We start from the raw sequence: 22978 nt of genomic DNA, 5'->3' as shown, positions 1-22978 counted from the left end.
AATAATTCATACTTTATATACAAAAATTGTTCAAAATTTCATAAGAAACACATTGGCCAAAACTCACATGGGATTTGTGTTTTTAATTTCACAATTTTCATCTTTTTATAACAATTTTTTATTTTTTTTACAATTTTCACCATTTACAATTTAAATGATTCACATTTTATATATAAAAATTGTTCAACATTTCAAAAGAAACACATTGGCCAATATTCCGAGGGGATTGGTGGTTTTAAATTTACAAAGTCTTATCTTTTGGTAACACTTTTTTCAATTCTTTTTACCCTTTTCATCGTTTACAATTTAAATGATTAATATTTTATATATAAAAATTGTTCAAAATTTCGAAAGAAACACTTTTGGCATTACTCAAAGGGAATTCGTGTTTTTAAATTTGAAAACTTTTATCTTGAGGTAATGTTTTTTTAATTCTTTTTACCGTTTTCATCATTTACAATTTAAATAATTCGTATTTTATATAAGAAAATTGTTCAAAATTTCAAAAGAAAGACTAATGAGTGCATATTTTTGCTCTCATTTAGCGTTTAATTATTGATATTTAATTGAATTTATGTGCTTAAAGAGTGATTTAATTGACAGATCTGATAATTAAGCTATTTGAACTCGTGCGATAAAAATATCTTAAAAAGTGATTTTTAGCTGCATAAATTATTTTTGGATATTTTAACGTTTGTTGATGCAGCGAAAGTTAGGATTAAGCTCATTTAAGGTGGAAAAATAAATTGATTGAAGTTACAAACCACCTTTAAATAAGGCTAAAATCAGCAAGTTCTAGAAAAATCACTTTTGCACCCCACACATTACTTATACACTCCTCTCCTTCCAAATGGGCGACAGAAAACCTACTTCTACACCCCTACCTTTGTCCATTTTCACTCCACTTATTAAACTAACCAATCATAGAATGGCACGTGTCATGATCCAGTAACTCAAAATTCAGCCAATGAAGTAGTGCCACGTCATCATCATCTTCTTCCCTCAAACCCTAGGCACCTTCATCCAACAGCAGTCTTGCACCTTGCAGCTGCCACCACCATCCTCCGTGCCTGCAACTCGCCGGAGAAGGCAAACAAGTGTTGCCACGTCGGAGTCTATAACATCCCGTCAGGATATTACTGATTTAAATAAATAACATAAATAATATCATAAAGAAATCACATTTATGAATAAACTTCATTTCCCAAAAGCGCGGTAAATTTAAACTTTTATAATTTCAATATTTAAATCCAAATCCGAGATTACAAAAACTGAATAATCCAGAACGTCTCATAGACTTTTACATTTTTATTTCAAAATACAAATAACATAAAGCCATAAAAAGTGTCCCATGTTATCCCCCGCTCCGTATCTAAGCGTCACCGGCACCACCTGCATCAATATCCTCTGCTTACATGTACCGCGTACACGATCATCGCCAAACACAAGCATATAGGGTGAGTTTATGAAATCAGCATACATCATAACAATAAATATATAACCAACTATAGAACTATATTTTCTGCAAAGAACCAATATACGATCTCTTTCTCTATTCTCTATCGTCTGGCCACAACCAGACCATTGGTGTTCTACCTCTTCTAATGATTACCCTAAGATAATTTGCTGTCAAACCTATTGGCCACAACCGACAAAGCACGTGCGGGAACCAATGCCATAGATCATACACTGTAACACCAAATGGAGTTCCCAATTATGAACATAGTCCTAATGTCCCAAGATTACCAAACTCGTTAGTGATTTACTGAGGAGGGCAATCCATCTAGACCCATCCGTACTGGCCACAACCAGCACACTCATACCGGCAACACTCGCCAACCCGAGGTCAACTCAAGGGTTCCTCGTGTTCATCCCCCATCCCGAGCTCAACTTGAGGGATGCCATTCCGAGCTCAACTCGAGGAATGTACGTGCTTAACCCTTATCCCGAGCTAAACTCAAGTAATACGTTCCGAGCTCAACTCAAGGAACCCATCAACCTTACCTTTGAGGCATCACCAAAAGTCTTGTAGATCACCCTACAAAGTCCAATAACTAGGACTTACAACAGCCAAATCGCCTAGCGGGGGACACGTACCGCTAGGCGCTACAACTTCCAGACCGCCTGGCGGGGGACACGTACCGCCAAGCGCCAAGCGCATCAAAACACGCAAGCACAGTAGCCACCGCCTGGCGGGTCAGCCCCCTTCTGCCAGGCGCCAGCGCTCCAGAACCCCACTATTTCTGCCTATATCGCTTGGCAGATTGAGTCTCGACACCAGGGGCCACGAACTCCCAGTCCCTTCTGCTCTGACGCTATCGCCTGGCGGGTTTCACATTGCCGCCAGGTGCCATGACAGTAATTACGCAATGTCTTCCTTCATCACAGTATTACAAATGTGAATTCACTCTCTAATTATAATCACAAATACAACACCAAGCATTCACACTCATTCTGTCTTTACAGAATTTCCCATTACCTCAACCATGACAACATTGTAACCAAGTTTCCCTATGTTATCATTCTAGTACTCTGGACTCTTCACCCTTCCTATTGTTCCAATTACTTTAAACAACCATTCAGACTACTACTTGGACTCAAACATAACCTATCCAATCAAAGTAACCATTTTATACTTCAGCCATGCCATCCTTAAAGTTACCAGGTTTCTAATCCATCATAGACTCCTTAATTTAATTTATCAATCTCTCTTTCCCTAATATAGCCAACCCTTAACAATGTTAATTTTACCTATGTTACTCTGTCACACAATAGGAACCTGAATGATCCCCAAAATTCTAAATTTCCCAATTTCCCAATTTCCCGCAGTCAAGCGCCCTTACTGGTTCTACTATGGCGCCTGGCGGCAGACCCCGTGTCGCCAGGCGGTTCACGTAAATTTGGGTATGAATCCCAGCATCCCAGTGCCTACAAACTCAACTCCACTCACCCGATCTCGGTCTTAAACTTTTTTCACAATCCTTATCATACGATTCTCATTTCAAGCACCTTCGTTTTCACTTCCCAGTATCACTAACTACCAATTTATCGTTAGGACAAGAACCCCAAATTTTCAGCCCTACGCCCATATTTCCAAAATCATAACATCATCGTCAAAATTGACTACCCAATTCAGAAGATATTGCAGAAACCAGACCTTGCGGGGCGGATGTCGTCCTAGGCCGTTGAGTTATCTGAATTCAACATCCGCTACGAACCTCACGGCCCCATCAAAGCTCAATGCCTTCTAGACTTTGTCAACGATCTCCAACAAACTCCTGAAGAGGACCAATGGACATTTTATGTTGATGGTTCGTCAAACCCGAAGGGAACAGGTGCTGGCATCGTGCTAGAAGGCCACAACGACATCCTCATCGAAAAATCCCTCGACTTCACCTTCAAGACATCTAACAACCAAGCCGAATACGAAGTCATCCTCGTCGGCTTATCCCTGGCCCGCGAGGTTGGTGTCAAGTCGCTAACATGCAAAACCGATTCCAAGCTTACTGTAGGCCATTTAAATGACGAGTTCCATATCAAAGACTCTACCCTCCTACAATATTACCATCTGGTCTGGAAAGTCGTCCAGTCCGCCTTCGAACAAGTCCGCATCCAACACATTCCCAGATCCAAAAACGTCAGAGCCGACATAGTATCCAACCTAGCCAACGCCAAGTTAAAAAGCCACCATCGATCCCTATTGCAGCAAACACTGTCCTCCCCTTCCATCACAAGTACTTGCCATAACCTAACCCAACACCAAGCCGACAATTAGACAACTCCTTACATCCAATACCTCCAAACCAGTAACCCTCCACCTAACGCCGACAGAATTTGGCTAACTAAAGTCGCTAGGTACACGATGATAGGCGATGACCTTTACAAACGCGGATACGACCAGCCACTTCTCAAATGTGTCACGATAGAACAAGCTCAGTACATAATTAAAGAATTACAAGAGGGCATATGCGACTATCATTCCGGCGCACACACCATGACTACCCGAATCCTTCGCGATGGTTACTTCTGGCCAACCATGGAGGCCGACTACTAAGACTTCATCAAAAAATGCATACCATGCCAGAAGCATGGCAACCTTATCCACCAGAAACAAGAGCAGCTTCACTCTATACTATCCCCGTGGCCCTTCGCAAAGTGGGGAATGGACATCGTTGGCCCCTTCTCCCCCGGCAAAGGCCAAGTAAAGTTCTTGATAGTAGTCGTCGACTACTTAACCAAATGGATAGAGGCCAAACCACTAGCCACCATTACAGCCCAACAAGTACAACAATTTATTTGGAAGGATATTATATGCCGATATGGCGTCTCACATACAATCATAACCGACAATGGCCGATAGTTTATAGACAAAGATGTATAAACATGTAACCAACTCCGTCGAACACCCATAGACCAATGGACAGGCCGAGGCAGCAAAAAAAGTTATACAAGTAGAACTGTGTAAGCGGTTGGACAACGCCAAGGGTCGATGGCTAGAAGAATTAGTGGAAGTGTTATAGGCCTATAGGTGTACCCCTCAATCAGCAACAAACGAATCTCCATTTAGCGTAGTGTACGACGCAGACGCCATAATACCCATTGAAATTGGCAAACCATCTGTGCGCCGAGAACTATACAACCCCGACCAAAATCATCAAAACATGAGAACCTACCTCAACCTCCTGCCCGAGTTAAGAAGCCCAAATACGTAACTTAGCAGCCAAACAACGAGCGGCAAGAAAGTACAATACGAACCTACACCTGAGATCGTTTGCAAAGGGAGACTTACTTTGGAGAATGGCCAGCAGTGCAAGAAAGAAGGATGGCAAGTTCTCCGCCAATTGGGACGACCCTTACCGAATACGTGAACACGTTGGAGGAGGAGCATATAGGCTTGAATAGTTATCAGGGGAAACAATACCCAATACATGGAATGTATCCCATCTCAAGTTTTACTTTAGTTAAAGACATGCTTTGTACCAAATACTTGTAACCCTAGATGTACTATTTTTCCTCACTTGGTCTTTTTTCCTTCAGGAGGGTTTTGGCCAGGGATGTTTTAACGAGGCACCCCAAATTTCATGAATAAACAAAGGGTTCTCAACCTCACGACTACTCCTCACTTCGCTTCTCACGCACTTTTAAGTTCTCCACCCTTACCACAAGTAAGCGGCCTGGGTCGAACACCCTTAACTTAATGTTAATTCTTTTAAGTTCCCCACTTTTACCACAAGTAAGCGGCCTGGGTCGAACACCCTTAACTTAATGTTAATTCGTTTAAGTTCCCCACCCTTACCACAAGTAAGCGGCCTGGGTCGAACACCCTTAACTTAATGTTAATTCGTTTAAGTTCCCCACGCTTACCACAAGTAAGCGGCCTGGGTCGAACACCCTTAACTTAATGTTAATTCGTTTCAGTTCCCCACCCTTACCACAAGTAAGCGGCCTGGGTCGAATATCCTCAATGAAAAATCGCATTCGCCAAACATTATATACATCAAACATCCACTCACAATTATACCATACCACTAACGCACCACTATCACACAAGTTATCAGCATCAAACAAACAACATAGCATACACAAAGCATTCATCATATTAAAAGCAAAGTAAAATAGTGTACGAATTATTACAAACTTAGAATTCATTGTCATTTTAACATCATAAACAATAAATGTCCTAAGCCGCCTTGCTATCATCACCCTCCACGGCATCTCCCGCATTCCCGTCCTCTTTCGCTGCTCCCCTCTCTGCCTCCTCCTCGGGGTTGCTCTCGACCTCATTAACAAGCTAGTCGTCCACCACATCCTTGTTCACGTTAAATCTTGGATCAGCCGCATCAATATATTGGCAAAAGAAGGCCGCCTGCCTCACCCCTTTCTGGAACCCGTTGATGTGCTCTTGAATAATCCAACCTTTCAAGTCTTCGAGCTCCACCTCCACGCCTTCATATTTTTCCTTTAATTCATCATAATCCGCCTCAACATCCGCTATCATCTCATTAAGTTTAGTCTCTGAATCCAGACAGTGAACCTTCTAGGTTCCCAACCTCTTCTTTTCTTCCTCCTACCCTTCCCTCTCCTTTTCCTACGCAGCCCTTTCCTTCGCGAACTTGTCAACTTTCTCCTGCAACTCCACCTTTTCTCGGTTCCCTTCTTTCACCTCCCGACGATACAACGAACCAACTCGGCGACTCAAAATTAGCGCCTTGCTCCCAAACTCCACCATCGTCCTTACCAAGTGGTTCGACTCCATGTTGTCGATAGAATTAATCATTATCTTTGGCAGATTAATCGCGATGTCCTTCCTAACGACCGTCTCTGGCAACGCTATCAGACCGGCCTCTGGTCCTTTAGCCTCACTCGATGACCCTTACCCAAGCAAGGCCGCCTTCACATTTTTCGCATCCTTGCCCTTACCAGGCCTAGCCAGTAACTCGGCTTTCCTCTTGGTGCCGCCATGAACGTGTACCTCAACCAACGACTCTTATAAATTTGGGACCTCAGTATTCCCAGTTGCTTTCACCTTCACGGCCTTCTCCTTCCTCAGTGCTTGAAAAAGCGTCAAGTTCTTCTTTCCAGCTTTAGCCATGTGTCCTGCACAAATACACCAAGTTCCGGTTAGTTTAACTTAGAAACATCAAGACAGTTTAAGTCATAAATAGATACTGATGAGTGCGTATTTTTGCCCTCATTTAATGTTTAATTCTGGGTATTTAATTGAATTTGTGTGCTTAAAGAGTGATTTAATTGATAATTCTGATAATTAGGTTGTTTGAGCTTGTGTGATAAAAATGTCTTAAAAAGTGATTTTTAGCTGCATAAATTATTTTTGGATATTTTAACGTTTGTTGATGCAGCTGAAGTTAAGTTTTAAGCTCATTTAGAGGTGTGGAAATAAATTGATTAAAGTTTCATGACACCTTAAAGATAAATCGAAGAATAAGAAATTATCAAAAGCACAAAAATTCAGGCCAAGCATTGCATGAAGATGACAAGAAAAACTTGGAAAAGTGAAGAAGTTTGGCTAAACCAAGAAGAGAGGAACAAAAAAATTGGACCTTGCGGTTTTCTTTATCTTTATGATAGAAGATAATTTGGGAAAAAGATATCTTTAGATATTTTATTTGATATTTTTAAATAATTATCTTATTTAATTATATCATAAAATATTATATTAACTACCAAATCTTTTTAAATATGACAAGATCTTCTGGAATCTTTTTAGATCCACAACAAACAAATATATCTTGAAGATATTGGATTATTTAGAAGATAATTTGAGGAGATTGCAAAGGGTTGATTTGGAAAATTAATTCAAATATTAATTGGTGATAATTTATCATATATCTTTAAGTAATTAATTAATTTAATTATATTAGATATTGATATTATCAACCAACTATATTTGTCAAATAGTATATATCTCTCTAAATATTTTTAAATATTTATATTTATCTTTATTTTAAAAGATATTTGAGAGATTTTAGCACCAGAAAAGCCCAGTCCAATTCCTATATAAAGAGACCAAGGGAGAAGCAGAAAACAAGCTCGGGACTTCGGAGTTTTGGAACCCTTACGGGTGCCTAATTTCGTTTCCTTTCTCTCTCTTTTCTTCTCTCTATTCTTCTTTTCATTTTGTATTCCATGAATTGCTAAACTTCTTGGGTTGATTCCATTGTAATTTCATTATGGATTCTGAGGTTAGAATGAATTAATTTCTTTGTTCTTTTTATTATTGTTGAGGTTTTAATTTATCTATGTTTTTTATCTTTGAATCACATAAAAAGTAATGATTTTAGATCTATATGCATATTGATCATATGAGTCAAGGGTTTTTAAATTTAATTGAGACTTTACTTTGATTTTATTTAGAAACTTTCATATGATTAAATGAGTTTTTACCAATAATTGAGACTTTACTTTGATTAAAGGTATTTACTCTAACGAAAATTAATTGAGACTTTACTTTGATTAATTAAGCTTTTTATTTGGTGAGGAGATAAAAGAATAGACATGATTAGGCATAGTAAAATTTGATTGAGATTGTACTTTGATTGAATTTACTATGGATAATCTAAAAGTTCTCACTTTTAATTGAGACTGTACTTTGGTTAAAAGTGAGAACGCCAACAAATTAATTGAGACTTTACATTGATTAATTTGCAAATCTACAACAATAATTAATTGAGCAATAATCTTTAGATATCCGATGATGAATCTATTTTGAAAAAGCAATGGAATCAATCTATTTTCTTTACTATTGTTTTTATTTCTTTTTATCTTTTAAATTTATTTCTATCTTTGTTTATCTTAATCCCCTATATTTTTTATTTTATTTGACTAACCGCTTTGTATAGTTTATTAAGAACTAATTTGTTAAAAATCAATTCCGTGTTCGTTGGGAGACGACTTAGGGTTACTTTACCTTTTCTATTTTCTTGACTACTATCTTAGCAATACTGACGTTGCTATAGTTTAGTAGTATTAATTTGATCGCGTCAACGACAGCGTTATCAAATAATCGGGTGAACCGAATTATAAACCCTAACTAAGCCCTTAATGGGCAGTTTATCAGTAAACTTCATTAGAACCTCCACTACCTCTTTATCCACCGCCGATAACTCATCGGTACCCATATCCTTATACCGAGAAGGGCTACCCGTCCAACTAAAAGGGAATTCTGTACTCCCATCTGCATTAAGAAAATGCGACTTGCCCCCCCCCCCTTCACCATAACCTTGAAATAGTCATCCTTGAAGTGCTTGAACGACTGTGAAAACGCGTCCAGTTTGCTAATGCTCGGCCTGCTCACCAAGGATAACTAGGTAGTCGATTGTCAAGGTCTCTTGTCATAAAAATATAGAAACGCATGAGGAGAAGGCTGCAGATACGGTGACTGGCACAAAACACGAAAGGCCTACAAGTAGGCCTGACTATTCGGATGTAGCTGAGTAGGTGCCACGTTGAGCTAACGAAGTACCCCCATGGTAAAGTCATCTAGCAGCAACCTCACATGTAACTAAGAGAAATGGCACATATACATGTAAAGGAATTTTTCGGCAGCTCCTTCTTGGCCGTGACCAACGCGTTCAATAGCGCTCATTCGTTCCAATGACACGATACCACGGTCCACACCTTTCGTGATAACGGGGGTATAGTTCAACCACGAATTCAGCAGACGAGACCACCGGAACAATGATGACTAGTTACGAACATCAGCCGCTACCCAATCATAATCGACCTTAGCCGGCCAATTACTTTCTACTATTTCTTCGGGAGGATCTTCCATCACCTCAATCACTGTCTCCATCGGTATCCTCCCCACCACAGCCACCGGACTAGTACTCTCCTCCTCAAAATGCCTACCTACACTCCCCCCAAACTGCACAGTCTCACTACTTGAAGAAGACAATGACACAGTATCACTACTACTGGACATACCTTTTTTTTTAAAGATGTCGGCAGAAACAAGGAACTAGTCGGACAGATCTAACGCACGCAAGTCTCTGATTATAAAATGCTCACAAATGAGCTAACAAATGCAAACTCTTCGCGAAATCTGCATTTATAAGCATGAATTCCAAACGACAAAACTTCTTCCCGCCAAAAGTAACAACCCATACCAATCGACACAAGGCACACCAAAGGTCATGAGTATCAGGAACGACGGCGCAAAAACCCTTTTTGATTAGACCCCTGACACCCCCTTACCTGCTACAAACCTTTTCTCGTCTTTAGCCTTAACACTGTTCATCACATTTAAAGGCTGGGAGACTGGTGTACCACACCTAGTCGGCCTAGCCAAAAAACAACAAACACTTGTCATCCTTTACCGACATAACTATATCGACAAAGGCTGGGGGACTGGTGTACGACACCTAGTCGGCCTAAGTCGAATAATAGCAATTACCATATACATGATAAGGTACTCAGACTAAAACCATAGCGACATTGATAAAACAAGCCAAAAACAACAATAGTGGCCTAAGTCGTTAAAGGGTAACCGGCCTAGGCCGACAACTCCACGAAAATAACCAAGGACTTGGCAAAAAATAGAACATTTCAATAAGATTCACCAGCCCACAATAATCGAACTAAGGGCCTGGGCTAGGGCCCAAGCCTACCTACGGCCCAAGCAAGGACCCCACGAATTAAAGGTACGCATTCATTACTTCTCTAATCACCAGATTTGACTTTTTGAGAGATTTCGCTGACTTGAGCTTCGAAGTCCCTTCTGTAGGTAACGCCTCCCGAGTCCAAACCGACCACTCCGAGATAACCATAAACGATATATATCAACAGGGTAAGGTAATATTTGTGTCTGACCGATCTTGTATGTTCTCTGCAAGATCACCTTGGTTTTCCTAATCAATCATCATCATATTCAATAATCTTCTAAAAGGAACAAGATAATCCTACATCACCTATATAAAGAGACCAAGGGAAGCAGAAAGAAACAAGCTCAGAACTTCAGAGTTTAGGAACCCTTAGGGGGCCCTAATTTCGATTCCTTTTTCTCTATCTATTCTTCTTCTATTTTGATTTTACTTTTTCATCCATGGAGTTCTAAACTTTTCAAAGGTTAGTTCGATTGTAATTTCTTAATTGGATTCTGAGGTTTGAATAAATTTGTTTGTTCTTTTGATTCTTCTTGAGATTTATTTTCATCTATGTCTTTTGGTTCTTAATCTAGTGAAAGTAATGATTTTTACATTGTAGCAAGTAAGTGAACTTGGTCCTTCAAGTCCACTGATCAAAGCCACAACCAATTACACAATGATCAAAACCGCCTGACACTGCCTAAACACCGGTAGGCGAAACTAGCAGCAAACCGCCCGTCGGCCAATTTCCTACCGCCAGGCGACACTATCTAAACAGGACCCACACAGCTCCGTCACCGCCAAGCGCCTAGCACTAATAGTGGCCACTTCCATTGTTTTGAACCCTACAGTCTGGTGGCTCGCCCCGCGCCGCTAGGCGCTGTACCAGTAGCGCAATGCTACTAATTTTAGCACTTTTTACAGGTCTTAAGGGTCTCAAACTTGCGATGCATCATTCACACATCTTATCAAAGCATTTAGAACATAATACGGCAACCATCACTACATATATATACAATTATTTGACGCCCAAACCAAGTAAATTCTTCCCTTAGCATACTTTACTTTACCCACCAATTTAGAACAATTCACATAATATCAATGTTGTATCCCTTCCCATTTGCCACAATACAATTTTACAGATTACAATACCCTTCTCAACTTATCATTTACACCTAAAGTTATACCGCCAAATGATCCTTAGTGCACACACGCTAAAATGTCCACCCTCACCCAATTCTAAAAAGGAAAACCCTGACGACTAATCCAAATTCGCACACAAAACACCAGCGACTTCCCTAGAACATAACTCGCAAAAAACATCACAAATCACCCTCTGCTCTGATGTGCCGCCTGGCGGTTCATACCCATTTTGGGTTTTGCCACATTTTCCCGCATCCATAATGATTCATATACTCTACAATTTCAATCCACACTCAAACTAGTAGGCTTTCACGTGCACACAACATCCAGATTTCCTAACCTAATCATGTCAACGTCGATTCCACAAAAACATTGTACCAATCACAAAAAGCTCATCCATGTTTTTCAATCCCCATCTCACATGAACCCTAAACCCCTAATTCAAGTGAAGGTTCATGCAATTTTCCACCAATTAAGCATTTTTAGATAACAATTCAGCATACCAATTATTCTCAAATCATAAAAGTTACTCCAAACTTTTAACATCACTAAAAATCCAAAAATTCGAGAAAATTGGACAAGCCAGTTTGTGTTTCCTAGCTGGCAGTACCTAGTCGCTAGGCGGTGCATAGAGGAAACCCATAAAATAGGCTCTGGAGGCATGAGCCGCATGGCGGTCCTTCAACGCCGCCTGGCGATTTCTGGAAATTTCTAGAAACGTGACAAAATTCAACGCAATTCCAATTTACACAGTCCACATCATCCAGAATAGCACAAAAACATATAAACGACATACAACACATATAATTAACTCCCCTAACCTGGATTAAAGCTTTCCTTGAGTGATTTTGTACTTCTTCCCTTTGACTCCAAAATGACCTTCCATGGCTTCTCTCAATTTAGCCCCCAAAAATCCACTCACACTCTCAATTTCTCACTGAAATTCGCACTCCTCTGCCTATCCCATGATAACCTTTGCAAAAACCTTTCTCCCATCTCACAATTAGCTTTTTACTGATGTTTTAATGGTGGTTTAAGGCCCTAAAACGAAAATTGCATTAAAGAGTGGTGTAATTGCCATTCAAGCACACTTAATTAGACTATTTTCCAGCTACCCTTGACTGCTATGTCTGTTAGGGTTCCCTTTAACCCTTCAACTTCAAATCAAGACTAAAAAAATGGCAAAAATAGAGTTTCATTTGGGTCCTCCAAAGTTTGAACCCATACACATGCACATACCAAGCCAATGCCAAACCATTCAACCAATTTAGATTTTATGCTAACCAATATGATTCAATTATTATAACACTCCACAACATGATTAATATATATATAAAATAATACTAATTTAATAACACACAAAAGTGGCATACATAGGACTCGAATCAAAGTCCTCTCACACAATCAAAGTACTCTCAACCACTTGAGCTAGTACTTTTCCACGTCATAACATTCTGCACTTATTACCTTAAAGGTTCTCTTTACCCGCATTTATTAAATAATTATTTAATTAACTGTTTAATTTTTCCCGAGTCTTACAGGTTCACTCAATCACAAAGCTACATCCAGTTTACCAGGACAACCTGAGTCTGGTTTCCACTATATTCAAAAGTTTTACAAATCAAACACTAAGATTAGACTTTTGAACAAAGAATCTCACAAGATTTTTGAGTCATAAAAATCTAGACAACTACCCTGCAAGAATCACACTTACACACCTGAAATCACATAAGGCAAAATAACTAGAGGCACACGAACATCCAAACCTGATGGTGGCTCTCTCTAGCCAACCATACATGTGTTCTTTAAGCTACTCACAAGCCAAAATGTCTCCAAGATCAACCAAGATATTCAAACTTCACGTTGCAACTGTGTATTATAGAGAAGGAGTTTTCCAGAGAAGAATGACAAGATTGTGCGCTCAAAAACTCAGAAACTTAGTTCTGCTCTCGAAAACACAACATACATAGTTGGGTTTAAGTGAAATCAGTCGATTGATTTTTCGTATAGTCAGCTGATTTCACTTGACTTAAGTGAAATCAGTCAATTGAAAAATAATTCAACTGACTGAATACATTCATATCAGAAACTATATACTGCAAGCCTTTTAACTTATTAAAACACATTTTAACATATTAAAAGAGACACTAAGGCTAACAAGACATCTAACCTATGTTATATAGCCCACCAACATAATATAACACCTAATCATTATAATTAACACATTATTTCCATATTTAACACACTAAAAATATAATCTTCAAGTGAATCTTCATCAAACACATGTGATCTTCATGTACATGGCTTTATCAATTCTTTGCTTCAAGCTTGCTTGTGCCAACACTTATTAGTAAACAACCTTTAGGATTGGAAATTTCCCTAAGTTAGTGGTCAACTCCGAATATATTTACCATAGCAGCTAACTTGGTCGTTGGTTCATAACAGCTAATTTTGGCCACTTTGGTACACTAACAATGAATACAAACATTTTATACAAGAGAACTATTTCCACCTCAAAACATTTAAATTAGATAACTATTTTAAATACAATAATAAATGGTAGTATCTTCGATCAATCATTTTGGTTCTACAAATAAATAGAAGAAACAATTAATATTTTAAAATGTAAGATATACCAGTACAAATATTAATGACAAAGTTTATAGACGATTAATATCACTAGTGCAGGGAAGGCAAACGACAACGGTTATTTTGCACTTTGGGCTTCGGGTTCGCACCCGAGGCATATACTGCCGAGGTAAAAAGACTATCGTTTATGCCCCGGTTATTAACCCGAGGTAGAAAAAGTAGTTACTGCCTCGGTTTCCTCCAACCGAGGCCTAATTGTGTATCAGAAATAAAATAAAAAATTTCGACGGTGCAGCGGCGGTGCAGGCGGAATGAAGGGTTGCGTGAGAGGTTTCCGCCACACCCAACAACGAAACCTTCTCGCCATCAATCTTTAGCAACCTCGTTAGCCCCGAAACAACAAACCTAACAACATCGACATCTACATCCTCCCCAACAAAAACCTCAACCTCACCAAAACTAACAACCATAGAACCAGAACAGCCCTTGCATTGCTGCTCCAAGTCCATCAATAAAGGTTTTCGCTTGCTCTTTCTCGACAGCACCTCCGCGATCCTGCGAATATTTTCGTCGGGCGGTCCGGTTCGAGGTTGCAGAGAAAAACCAGAGGGGCCCGGGCGAACCAGCGAACCAGTGATGAATCGGAGGAAGCGGCGGTTAAAGCAGTGCGAGTTTGATGTCACAGCTTCGAAACCCTGCTTCCGCGAAATCCTGACTCATAATTAGATCATCGAGGATTGACAAAACGAAGTGCTTCAGCTCCACTTTCAGAAACGACGTCGTGCCCCCGTGCTGGCTCTGTCGCCGCTGGTTCGCTTGCGACCGCTTGATGGTCGGCATGAGCGAGTTCGACACCCCTCTTGGACGACAGAAGCCGGTCCAGCGACACCCCCAAGGAGCGGTGGTGAAGCCGAAACAAAAGCTGGGGTGTAGTGGAAGATGAAGAAAAGATTTGGATGTTGTGTGGGGATGCTCGGGGAAGAAGAAAATCGAGATGGTTTGCGGCTGCGAAAGGATTTAGGGTTTTTTAAACCCTACGAAGCCATACTGCCTTGGTTAATTTGAAACTGAGGCATATTGTCTTACTATATGCCTCGGTTGGCAATAGACCCAAAGCAAAAAGGTCCATACTGCCTCGGTTATAAAAGAACCGAGGCATATTCTATCAGTGAATTAAAACAAAAAAAATACAGCCAAGTAACTGCATCGGGTAAAAAAACCTGAAGCAAAAAAGCTATTAGGCCTCGGTTTTGTGGTAACCGAGGCATAAAAGCAGTTAAAAATTTTCAAATTTTGTGAGCAGTGCGAATTCGTAAATTTTTTTAAGCTATATGCCTCGGTTATACTAACCGAGGCATAAAAGGTGTCTTTAATTACAAAAATGCCACCACATGTTTATATGCAGCAAGTACGTAGGAACCGAGGCAGATATTGCGATGTAAAAACTCTAAAATGCACTAGTGTATGTAATGGTGAATACAAACATTTAATACAAGAGAACTATTTCCACCTTAAAAGATTTAAATTAAATAACTATTTTAAGTACAATAATAAATTGTAGTATCTTCAATCAATCATTTTGGTCGTGCAAATAGATAAAAGAAACAATTAATATTTTAAAATGTAAAATATATCAGAAAAACTCTCATATTTGATGAAATACTTGTGAAAAGCTAAATCTTCCAATAATTAGAAAAACTCTAATAAAGTAGTCATATGACATGTGTGTTGACATGAGAAGCCAAGGTGGTTTGCTTCTTGAAGATTTGATGAAGATTGAATGAAGCTCTTTTGAACTATCTTGAAGCCATAAACATTGGAATGAAGTCTACATTGATGAAGGAAAGGAGATTTGATGATATCCATGGTGATCAAGGCTGGAATGTGTGTTCTCCATGTACTTACATCATTAAGAAAGTGTGCTTGTAGTTTGTAATTCATGTTGTAGACCTTAAAGCATTAATTAGATGTAGTTTGGTCTTTGTTGTGTTTTTAATCTGTTGAATGGTTTTTCAACAGGTTAAAATGTCTCTTTTAATCTGTTGAATGACTTTTTAACAGGTTAAAAGATTGGCTGCAGTAGTCTTAAGCTGCAACAAATTCAATCAGTTGATTTAGTCTTTAATCGACTAATTTCACTTAAGTCAAGTGAAATCAACCGATTGATTTAAAAATCAACCTGTTGAATTTCGTAACAGTTTGACTATTAAAGCTGTGATTTTCGAAAGAGAGGTTTGTTGATCATTTTAGAGCACGATTTGGTTCTGGAAACGTGTGGAAACTCTCTCCTTCGTGATCATAGGTGTTGCAGCTATTGAAGATTGATCTTGGATCAATTCTTGAAGCTTTTGGCTTGGTTTGAAGCTTGGAGAAAGTGGTGTGTGGTAGGCAAGGCTGTGCTACCACTAAGGTTTGATCTTTCTCAAGCTTTGTGTGTGTGCCTGGTGGTTTTCCAGGTCTGCAAGAGGGTTCTTGCTGTGCTGGTGTGATTCTTGTGTGATTCAAGAGTCTTTTGTGGTGTTTTTGCATATTTTGGAAGTGTAAGGGTGGATTCTTTGTAAAACTTTTGAAATAGTGCAAAGTCAACCTCAGGTTGCCTTGACAAACTGGATGTAGCTCAGGTTTGAGTGAACCAGTATAAAAATTCGTGGTGCCCTCTCTTCTCTAACCTTTCTCTCTTGCATTTTCATTTTAAAGTTTCAAGAACTTGTGCTTTAATCATCTTTTCCATGTTCATGCATGTTTTTATAGCATCTGAAGCATTGAGCATGTTTGTATAATCATTTGGAACTGATCTTGATCATTCTTGAGCATTGTTTCTGGTTTAAAATTCAAATTCACATTTCTGCATTTTTCCCAGTATTTTAGTCGACTGTTTTTCAGTTTCAATCGATTGATTATACCAGAATAGAATCTGTTTAGTAAAATCAATCTGTTAACTCTGTTTTTGATCGACTGAAAGTGTATAGTCCAGTACTGTTTGCATCCTAACTTGGTGATCTATTTGATTCAATTAAAGGAGGTTTTTAGCTTGCAAAAATAGCCTAAAGTTTTAACTAGCCAATTCAACCCCCCCTTCTTGGCTTTTCAACCATTTCAAAACTAACAATGTGATCTACCTTTCAATACATTATTGAACCAAGATAAAAGTGTTACCAATATGATTAAACCAAATAAAGGTTCCAACACATAAAGCAAATTTAATGTTATTAATACTAAATATATAAATTAAAATTGAGTACATTTAAATTAATAGAATTCAATTAACCTTTTGTGCTTCCTCATTGCACTTAAATTATTTACATGCTTACATGTACTTGATTCAAGTTGTTGAGCATTACTGGACTTCAAAGTATCAAACATTTTAGAATTTAATTTTAAATGGTTCAATCATCTACAAACATAAGAGCACCCAATTAAATGTAATGTCACTAGGAGAACAAAATAATCAAACCTTATTATACCTCACATATAAAAAACAAACTAAATAGTAAATAGATATATAAAACTGGTATAATATATATATATATATATATATATATATATATATATAACTCATATTATCAAACTTTCTTGATCTAGATCAATTTGATACAAATATTTATACCAAATAAATAATGCAAAGAAATAGATGAATATTTTTGTTTCTGTTATATTTTCCTCCTCTATGAAACAAACTCACTACAAAACCATAAATGAAAAGGGAATGATTTTCTCTTCATTCCATCACCCACGGAAATAACATTCGCTTCCCTTCCTTTGTGTTTCTTTTTTTAATTGTAATTGGTGTATAAAAGGAAGCCACAAGTCCCATCAAATTGAATGGTGAAAGAAGAAAAAAAAATAGCACGTTCCTTAAATTGGGATTGCCCTTGGAGGCAAAGTCCTCACTTTTTGTTGTTGAAATTCTACCACTTATTGTTCTTATTAAACCCCAATCCCATAATTAATTCAAATCTTGCTTTGTTAGTATTCTGCATCATTCCTTATCGTTTCACTCTTTTCTTCCTCTCCCTTTTACACTCTTCATACATGTCATATATTAAAGTTACAATAAAGCATCCATGAGAGAGAACAAGAACAATTATATAATAGCAAATATAATTCAAAAGGAAATAAAATTAAAACAAAAAGAAAGAAAGAAATGAATACCTTGAAGATTTAATGGTTGATGTTTGAGAGATAGAAATCCTATTATCATACCTAATCAAAGTTAATACGAAAAAGTAAAAATATATAAAAGAAAAGAAACTAAGAATTGATAAAAGTAATTGCCCATTATAGAGTAGAACGCCAATTAAAAGCACCCAAAATTTTATTGGTTAAGGCAAAATGTTACTAATAATGAATTAAAAAATTTGAGTTAAAAGCACCAATAGTCAACCAAAGTGTGCACTCCTCTTTAATGAGTCTCTCCAACCCTAAAAACCCTATGTTACTTTGTCATTATATAAGGTCCAAAAGGAAACCTATTCTACTAACCATAACCTAGATAAGGAGGTTGCCATCATCTCTAGTTCTAGGTTATTGTCTCCCAAAACTGAATGGGGTGTGCTTGTAGAAGACACTCTAACACACATGTCAGGCAAGTGCATTAGATGAAAATAAATATAGTAATAATGAAACTTAATTAATTTACCTCATATATTGTGCTATTTATACCATGTTTATAGATTTTTACCTTGATGGGTTTTGTCCACGTAACTAATTATCTTGATTAATTTTGTCTAAATACTATGCTAATATGTTTTAGCTATTGTCTTAACTTAATGAAACTTTGTCCTCGTTGATGATCTAACCAACATGATATTATCCTGGTCAATATAATGCAATTCTTATTTGCATATATCTAGGCGGAGTATATCTCAAACCATATGCTAATATGTTTTAGCTATTGTCTTAACTTAATGAAACTTTGTCATCGTTGATGACCTAACCAACATGATATTATCCTGGTCAATATAATGCAATTCTTATTTTCATATATCTAGGCTAAGTATATCTCAAACCAAATGACTGAGTAGCATATCAACCTATGAATAATATTTAAAATTATTTCCTACTTTTCTTACTCGTTCCTTTATGTTAAATTATATATTGATGGAATCTAATTAATTTATAACACTATAATAACGATAATAATGTATATTGTAAAATAGGCTTTTTATACCAGTTCTAGCATCTGTATAGATGCAGGTGGTATAGAAGGTTTGATCTTTCTACATCGGTTCCATGAGAGGTATAAAAAATTTATTTTTTATATCATTTCTAAAACCGGTATAGAAAGTCCTCTTGGAAATGGAAAGTTATGTAAGAAAAAATGACTTACTATACCGATTATAGTTCCAACCGGTATAAAAAATTACACATTTTACACCAAGTATGACCTCACCCGGTATAAAAAGTGATTTATTATTTTTTTATGAAAAATTTGTTTATGCTTCTTACCACATACCAAACCTGTATATAATTACCAAAAACATCCAGAAAACAAATCTCATTCAATCTAATATTTACATGAAATAGAATCTAATGTTTATATGAAATATAATACTACTCCAAAACGAATTACTATATAAGTCATAAAACACCTAACATCATCTTATATACTGTATATAATTACCCAAAACATCCAGAAAACAAATCTCATTCAATCTAATATTTACATGAAATAGAATCTAATGTTTATATGAAATATAATACTACTCCAAAATGAATTACTATATAAGTCATAAAACACCTAACACAATCTTATATAAACACTTAAAAGAAACAAAGCTCACTGCTCACGAACTTCCTTCAAAACTCCTTGATCCATTGGAGATGTGTCATTGAAAATCTACACAATGAATAGTTGAGTCAACAATCTTTTAGTGATAAATATTTAAGATGTGATTTATAAATTGTACATATTACCATATCCCATGAGTCAACAACGTTTGCGGATATGATTCTATGCATGTGCCTCATGGTATAATATCCACACTCATAGCTTCCCGGTTGACGTGAGCACTACAAGTTAAATTCATATAATATCATAAATTTGATAATTGTATTTCAACAGTTTGAAGATTAACTACTTATAGTTGGCGTAATGAACTGCAACTTCTTTGTAGAAGTGATTTGTTGTCCTTGCAACCTAGAATGAGCCTCAACTGCTCTGTAAAATTTAATGTATATTGAAATTGTGCCTAATATGGAACTTAGTAAAATTAAATTATATAACACAAAAAATAAGTTAATAAAAAAACTTACACTTGTAAAGTACTTTTAATTTTCAAAGTGTTAGGCTTCTTGTGTAATGAACACAAAAGAACCATAACAAACTTCTGAGGAAGAATTACCAGCAATTGCCAGTGACCCCTGCAGATTCAAATATCATTATATAAAATTAAGTTTTACATAAATATAATTTAATGTATAAAAGGCATTCTTACTGCTGCAAATAAGGCGCTAAGTACATTTCTTTTTTCCCAACATCAAATGCCTCTAATAGGCACTTTTGAACCTCTTCACTTTTATTCCTAATGTCTTGAATGGCAATAGGATCAATAAATCCATATATGTGATCATTCTTCTTCTCAGTGCATCTACGATGTAAATACCTTAAACATTGAAAATAAATAATATAAGAATATCATATTGAATATATTCAAACTTCACAAAAGTAATAAAAGTTTACTTACAACAACCAAAGTTGTATTACTGATATACATAACATATCTGTGCTAGAGAGAACTTCAAAAATATCCTTTTGACATATAAAAAAAGGGGTGTTAAAGGTCCTATTTGTGGCTTGGGGAGGCATTTCTAATTGTATAGGTTGCAAGGCGATAGTCGCTGCCATTGCACCAAGTCATTCTAGAATTGTCTGTTGTGGTAATGATTCCTTCACATCTTCCTTTTCTTGTACTCTAATCTGCTATACATATTTAAAGTAATAAATAACATTAATATACACCGATGTAAATAAATGCATAATTAAAACAAGTAAGGACAATTACCTCCTTTTCAATTACTTTTGCTAATCTAACTGGCCAAAGGATAAAATTTCCAGGGGCCTGACCCACTGTCTTAACCTCTTGAGTGGGCACTGGGACTCGAACAGTAGCATCTCGAACATCTACAACCACTACTCTCATCATATCATCTACAATGGTTGCATGGTGTATGGTTGACCCCAATGCATACATTTTACCTACGGTAACCAATGGCAACTGCCAATATGTCCTCACGCCCTTGTGGAGTGAATGATCCTTGTGTGCTTTGCTCGACCAACTCATCCTACAACACAAAAACTTTAAGTTAAGATTAAAAATATATATATATTAATATACATCTAAAAATAAATTAGTTTGAGTTACTTACAATACGCCTAGTTACACTTTCTATTTCTGCAGATATGTAATCCCCTGTTGGTTTTTGACGAGCTCTTTTCCATTTATCATGGTGAGGAGGATGCGTAACAGTAGTCCCACTGGAATTAGAGGCAGATGCCTCTTTCATCATCTTCTGCTCCAATTTATCATAACCCCCACGAGACAATCTGTGGGGGTAGACATTCTTTTTTGCTATCTCTTTTGCATATTTCCTCTTAGCCTATGAGCACTAAAGTATAAAGAATGATTTACGTTAGCAATATGTTCAATTAAATAGTTAAACCTACATATAATATGAATTTACCTGAAAGATAGGATTTAATTGCCTTTCCTTAAAAGCTTGGCATGTGTCTTCATCAAGGAATGAATACTTCTCACAAGGGTTTCTATCACTTAAGGGACCATAGATATAATGACTTGTAAAGTCTGTCTTAAAACCCTTCCATTGTTCCCCAGCAAATGAAATCCATTTCGTCCTCAACAGATTATTGTTTTTGACATCATATGTGACCTGTATAATAAGAATGGATTACATATGTTAAATATCATTTATATATGTACGTAATAAATTATATAAGTTAAGATTTCATACTTGGACACTTAGCCAAATCTGATTCTTTACTGTCTCTGGAACATGATCCCAATCATCTATAAGAATGGATGACTTGCTCCTACAAAGCAAGGCCACAAAGCTAGTGAATTTTGTGCTATTATCTCCCAAAGCTTTACCAATTTACATATCAAATTGGATAGGCAATCTCTAATCTGCACTACGACTGACTGTTAACTCTCTCCACCTAGTTCCACGCCTACCATTTTTTTTGGTACACAAATGAATCTTGTCCCCACCTTGTAATGGGGGAAGGTCACCAAATGGTGTGTCACCGGACATTTCCCTATTAAAATAAATAATTATTAGTGAGAATTAATAAATAATTTCTATGAGCTATTCGACAAAATTCACAAGTGAATATGAATACTGCCTGTAGAAAATTTACTATCTATTGCAAAACTATCATTCTTTTTATTCGTGTAATTGAAGTAACTACTAAAAGAAGACACAAAAGAGAAGGGGGAATTCTTGGAATTAAGCCTGTTGAGGATTTGCTTGAAATAATTGGTAACAATGAGTCAAAGGTGAAACAGATAACATGTGTAAAATGTCAAACCAAATGTTATTTTTCATGTTCTAATTGTTCTGAACTATAACCACTATTGTTTTGTCTTCTATGTCTCCAATTATAGCATTGTGAATTATGTATACAACTCCTCATTGAGAGCAATAATGCTTTATTAATAAAACTTTAATAAAAGGGTTAGAGAATTGTATTGTTATGTTGAATTGCATTGCGTTTGTAAGGGAAAATTTGGATATTGCTTTAGAGAAGAAGTGACAGATTACAGACAAGTTTCATTCAAAAAGTAGAGAAGAAGATCTCTCAAGTTATAACATTAACTAATTTTGACATATAATCCAATTTTGTACATACAACCAATTAGGCTATACCAAACTTTTAACAAGTCATACAAAATAAACTTTTACATTTTTGTTGGTGTTGTTGTTTGGCCAAACTAAACATTTTTCTGAAAACATTAAAAAGTTGACATTACCTAAACTTGAAACTAAAAGCGATAAATATGTTGGAGCATACATCATGTCCTATTCCAATTTGTTGGCATAATTATAAGTTTACAAGAGGTCAAGAGCTAGAAGAAATGAAAATAGTGAAATGAAAAAGAACATTAATGTTGCTGCAATTTTCA

General features: G+C 36.9%; 1 protein-coding gene and 1 pseudogene across 1 annotated transcript; both read right to left on the bottom strand.

Moving 5' to 3' along the window:
- Positions 1-12928: 12928 nt before the first annotated feature.
- On the bottom strand, positions 12929-21040 carry LOC146884666 (uncharacterized; annotated as a pseudogene).
- Position 21041: 1 nt separating this feature from the next.
- Positions 21042-22106, bottom strand: LOC146884665 (uncharacterized; the record flags this gene model as incomplete). Its single annotated transcript, XM_085675964.1, has 5 exons — positions 22043-22106; positions 21807-21937; positions 21519-21725; positions 21204-21434; positions 21042-21119 (listed from the first exon to the last, which is right to left on the bottom strand). Coding segments are annotated over exons 1-5 (711 nt in total), but the record flags the coding sequence as incomplete, so codon positions are not given.
- Positions 22107-22978: the final 872 nt, after the last annotated feature.

The sequence above is a fragment of the Vigna unguiculata genome, chromosome 7, assembly GCF_037176805.1.
Source record: "Vigna unguiculata cultivar grain cowpea cultivar isolate G323 ecotype 2 chromosome 7, ASM3717680v1, whole genome shotgun sequence".
NCBI lineage: Eukaryota > Viridiplantae > Streptophyta > Magnoliopsida > Fabales > Fabaceae > Vigna > Vigna unguiculata.
Note: the sequence above shows the minus strand (reverse complement) of the source record. Positions and strands in the feature narration are given on the sequence as shown.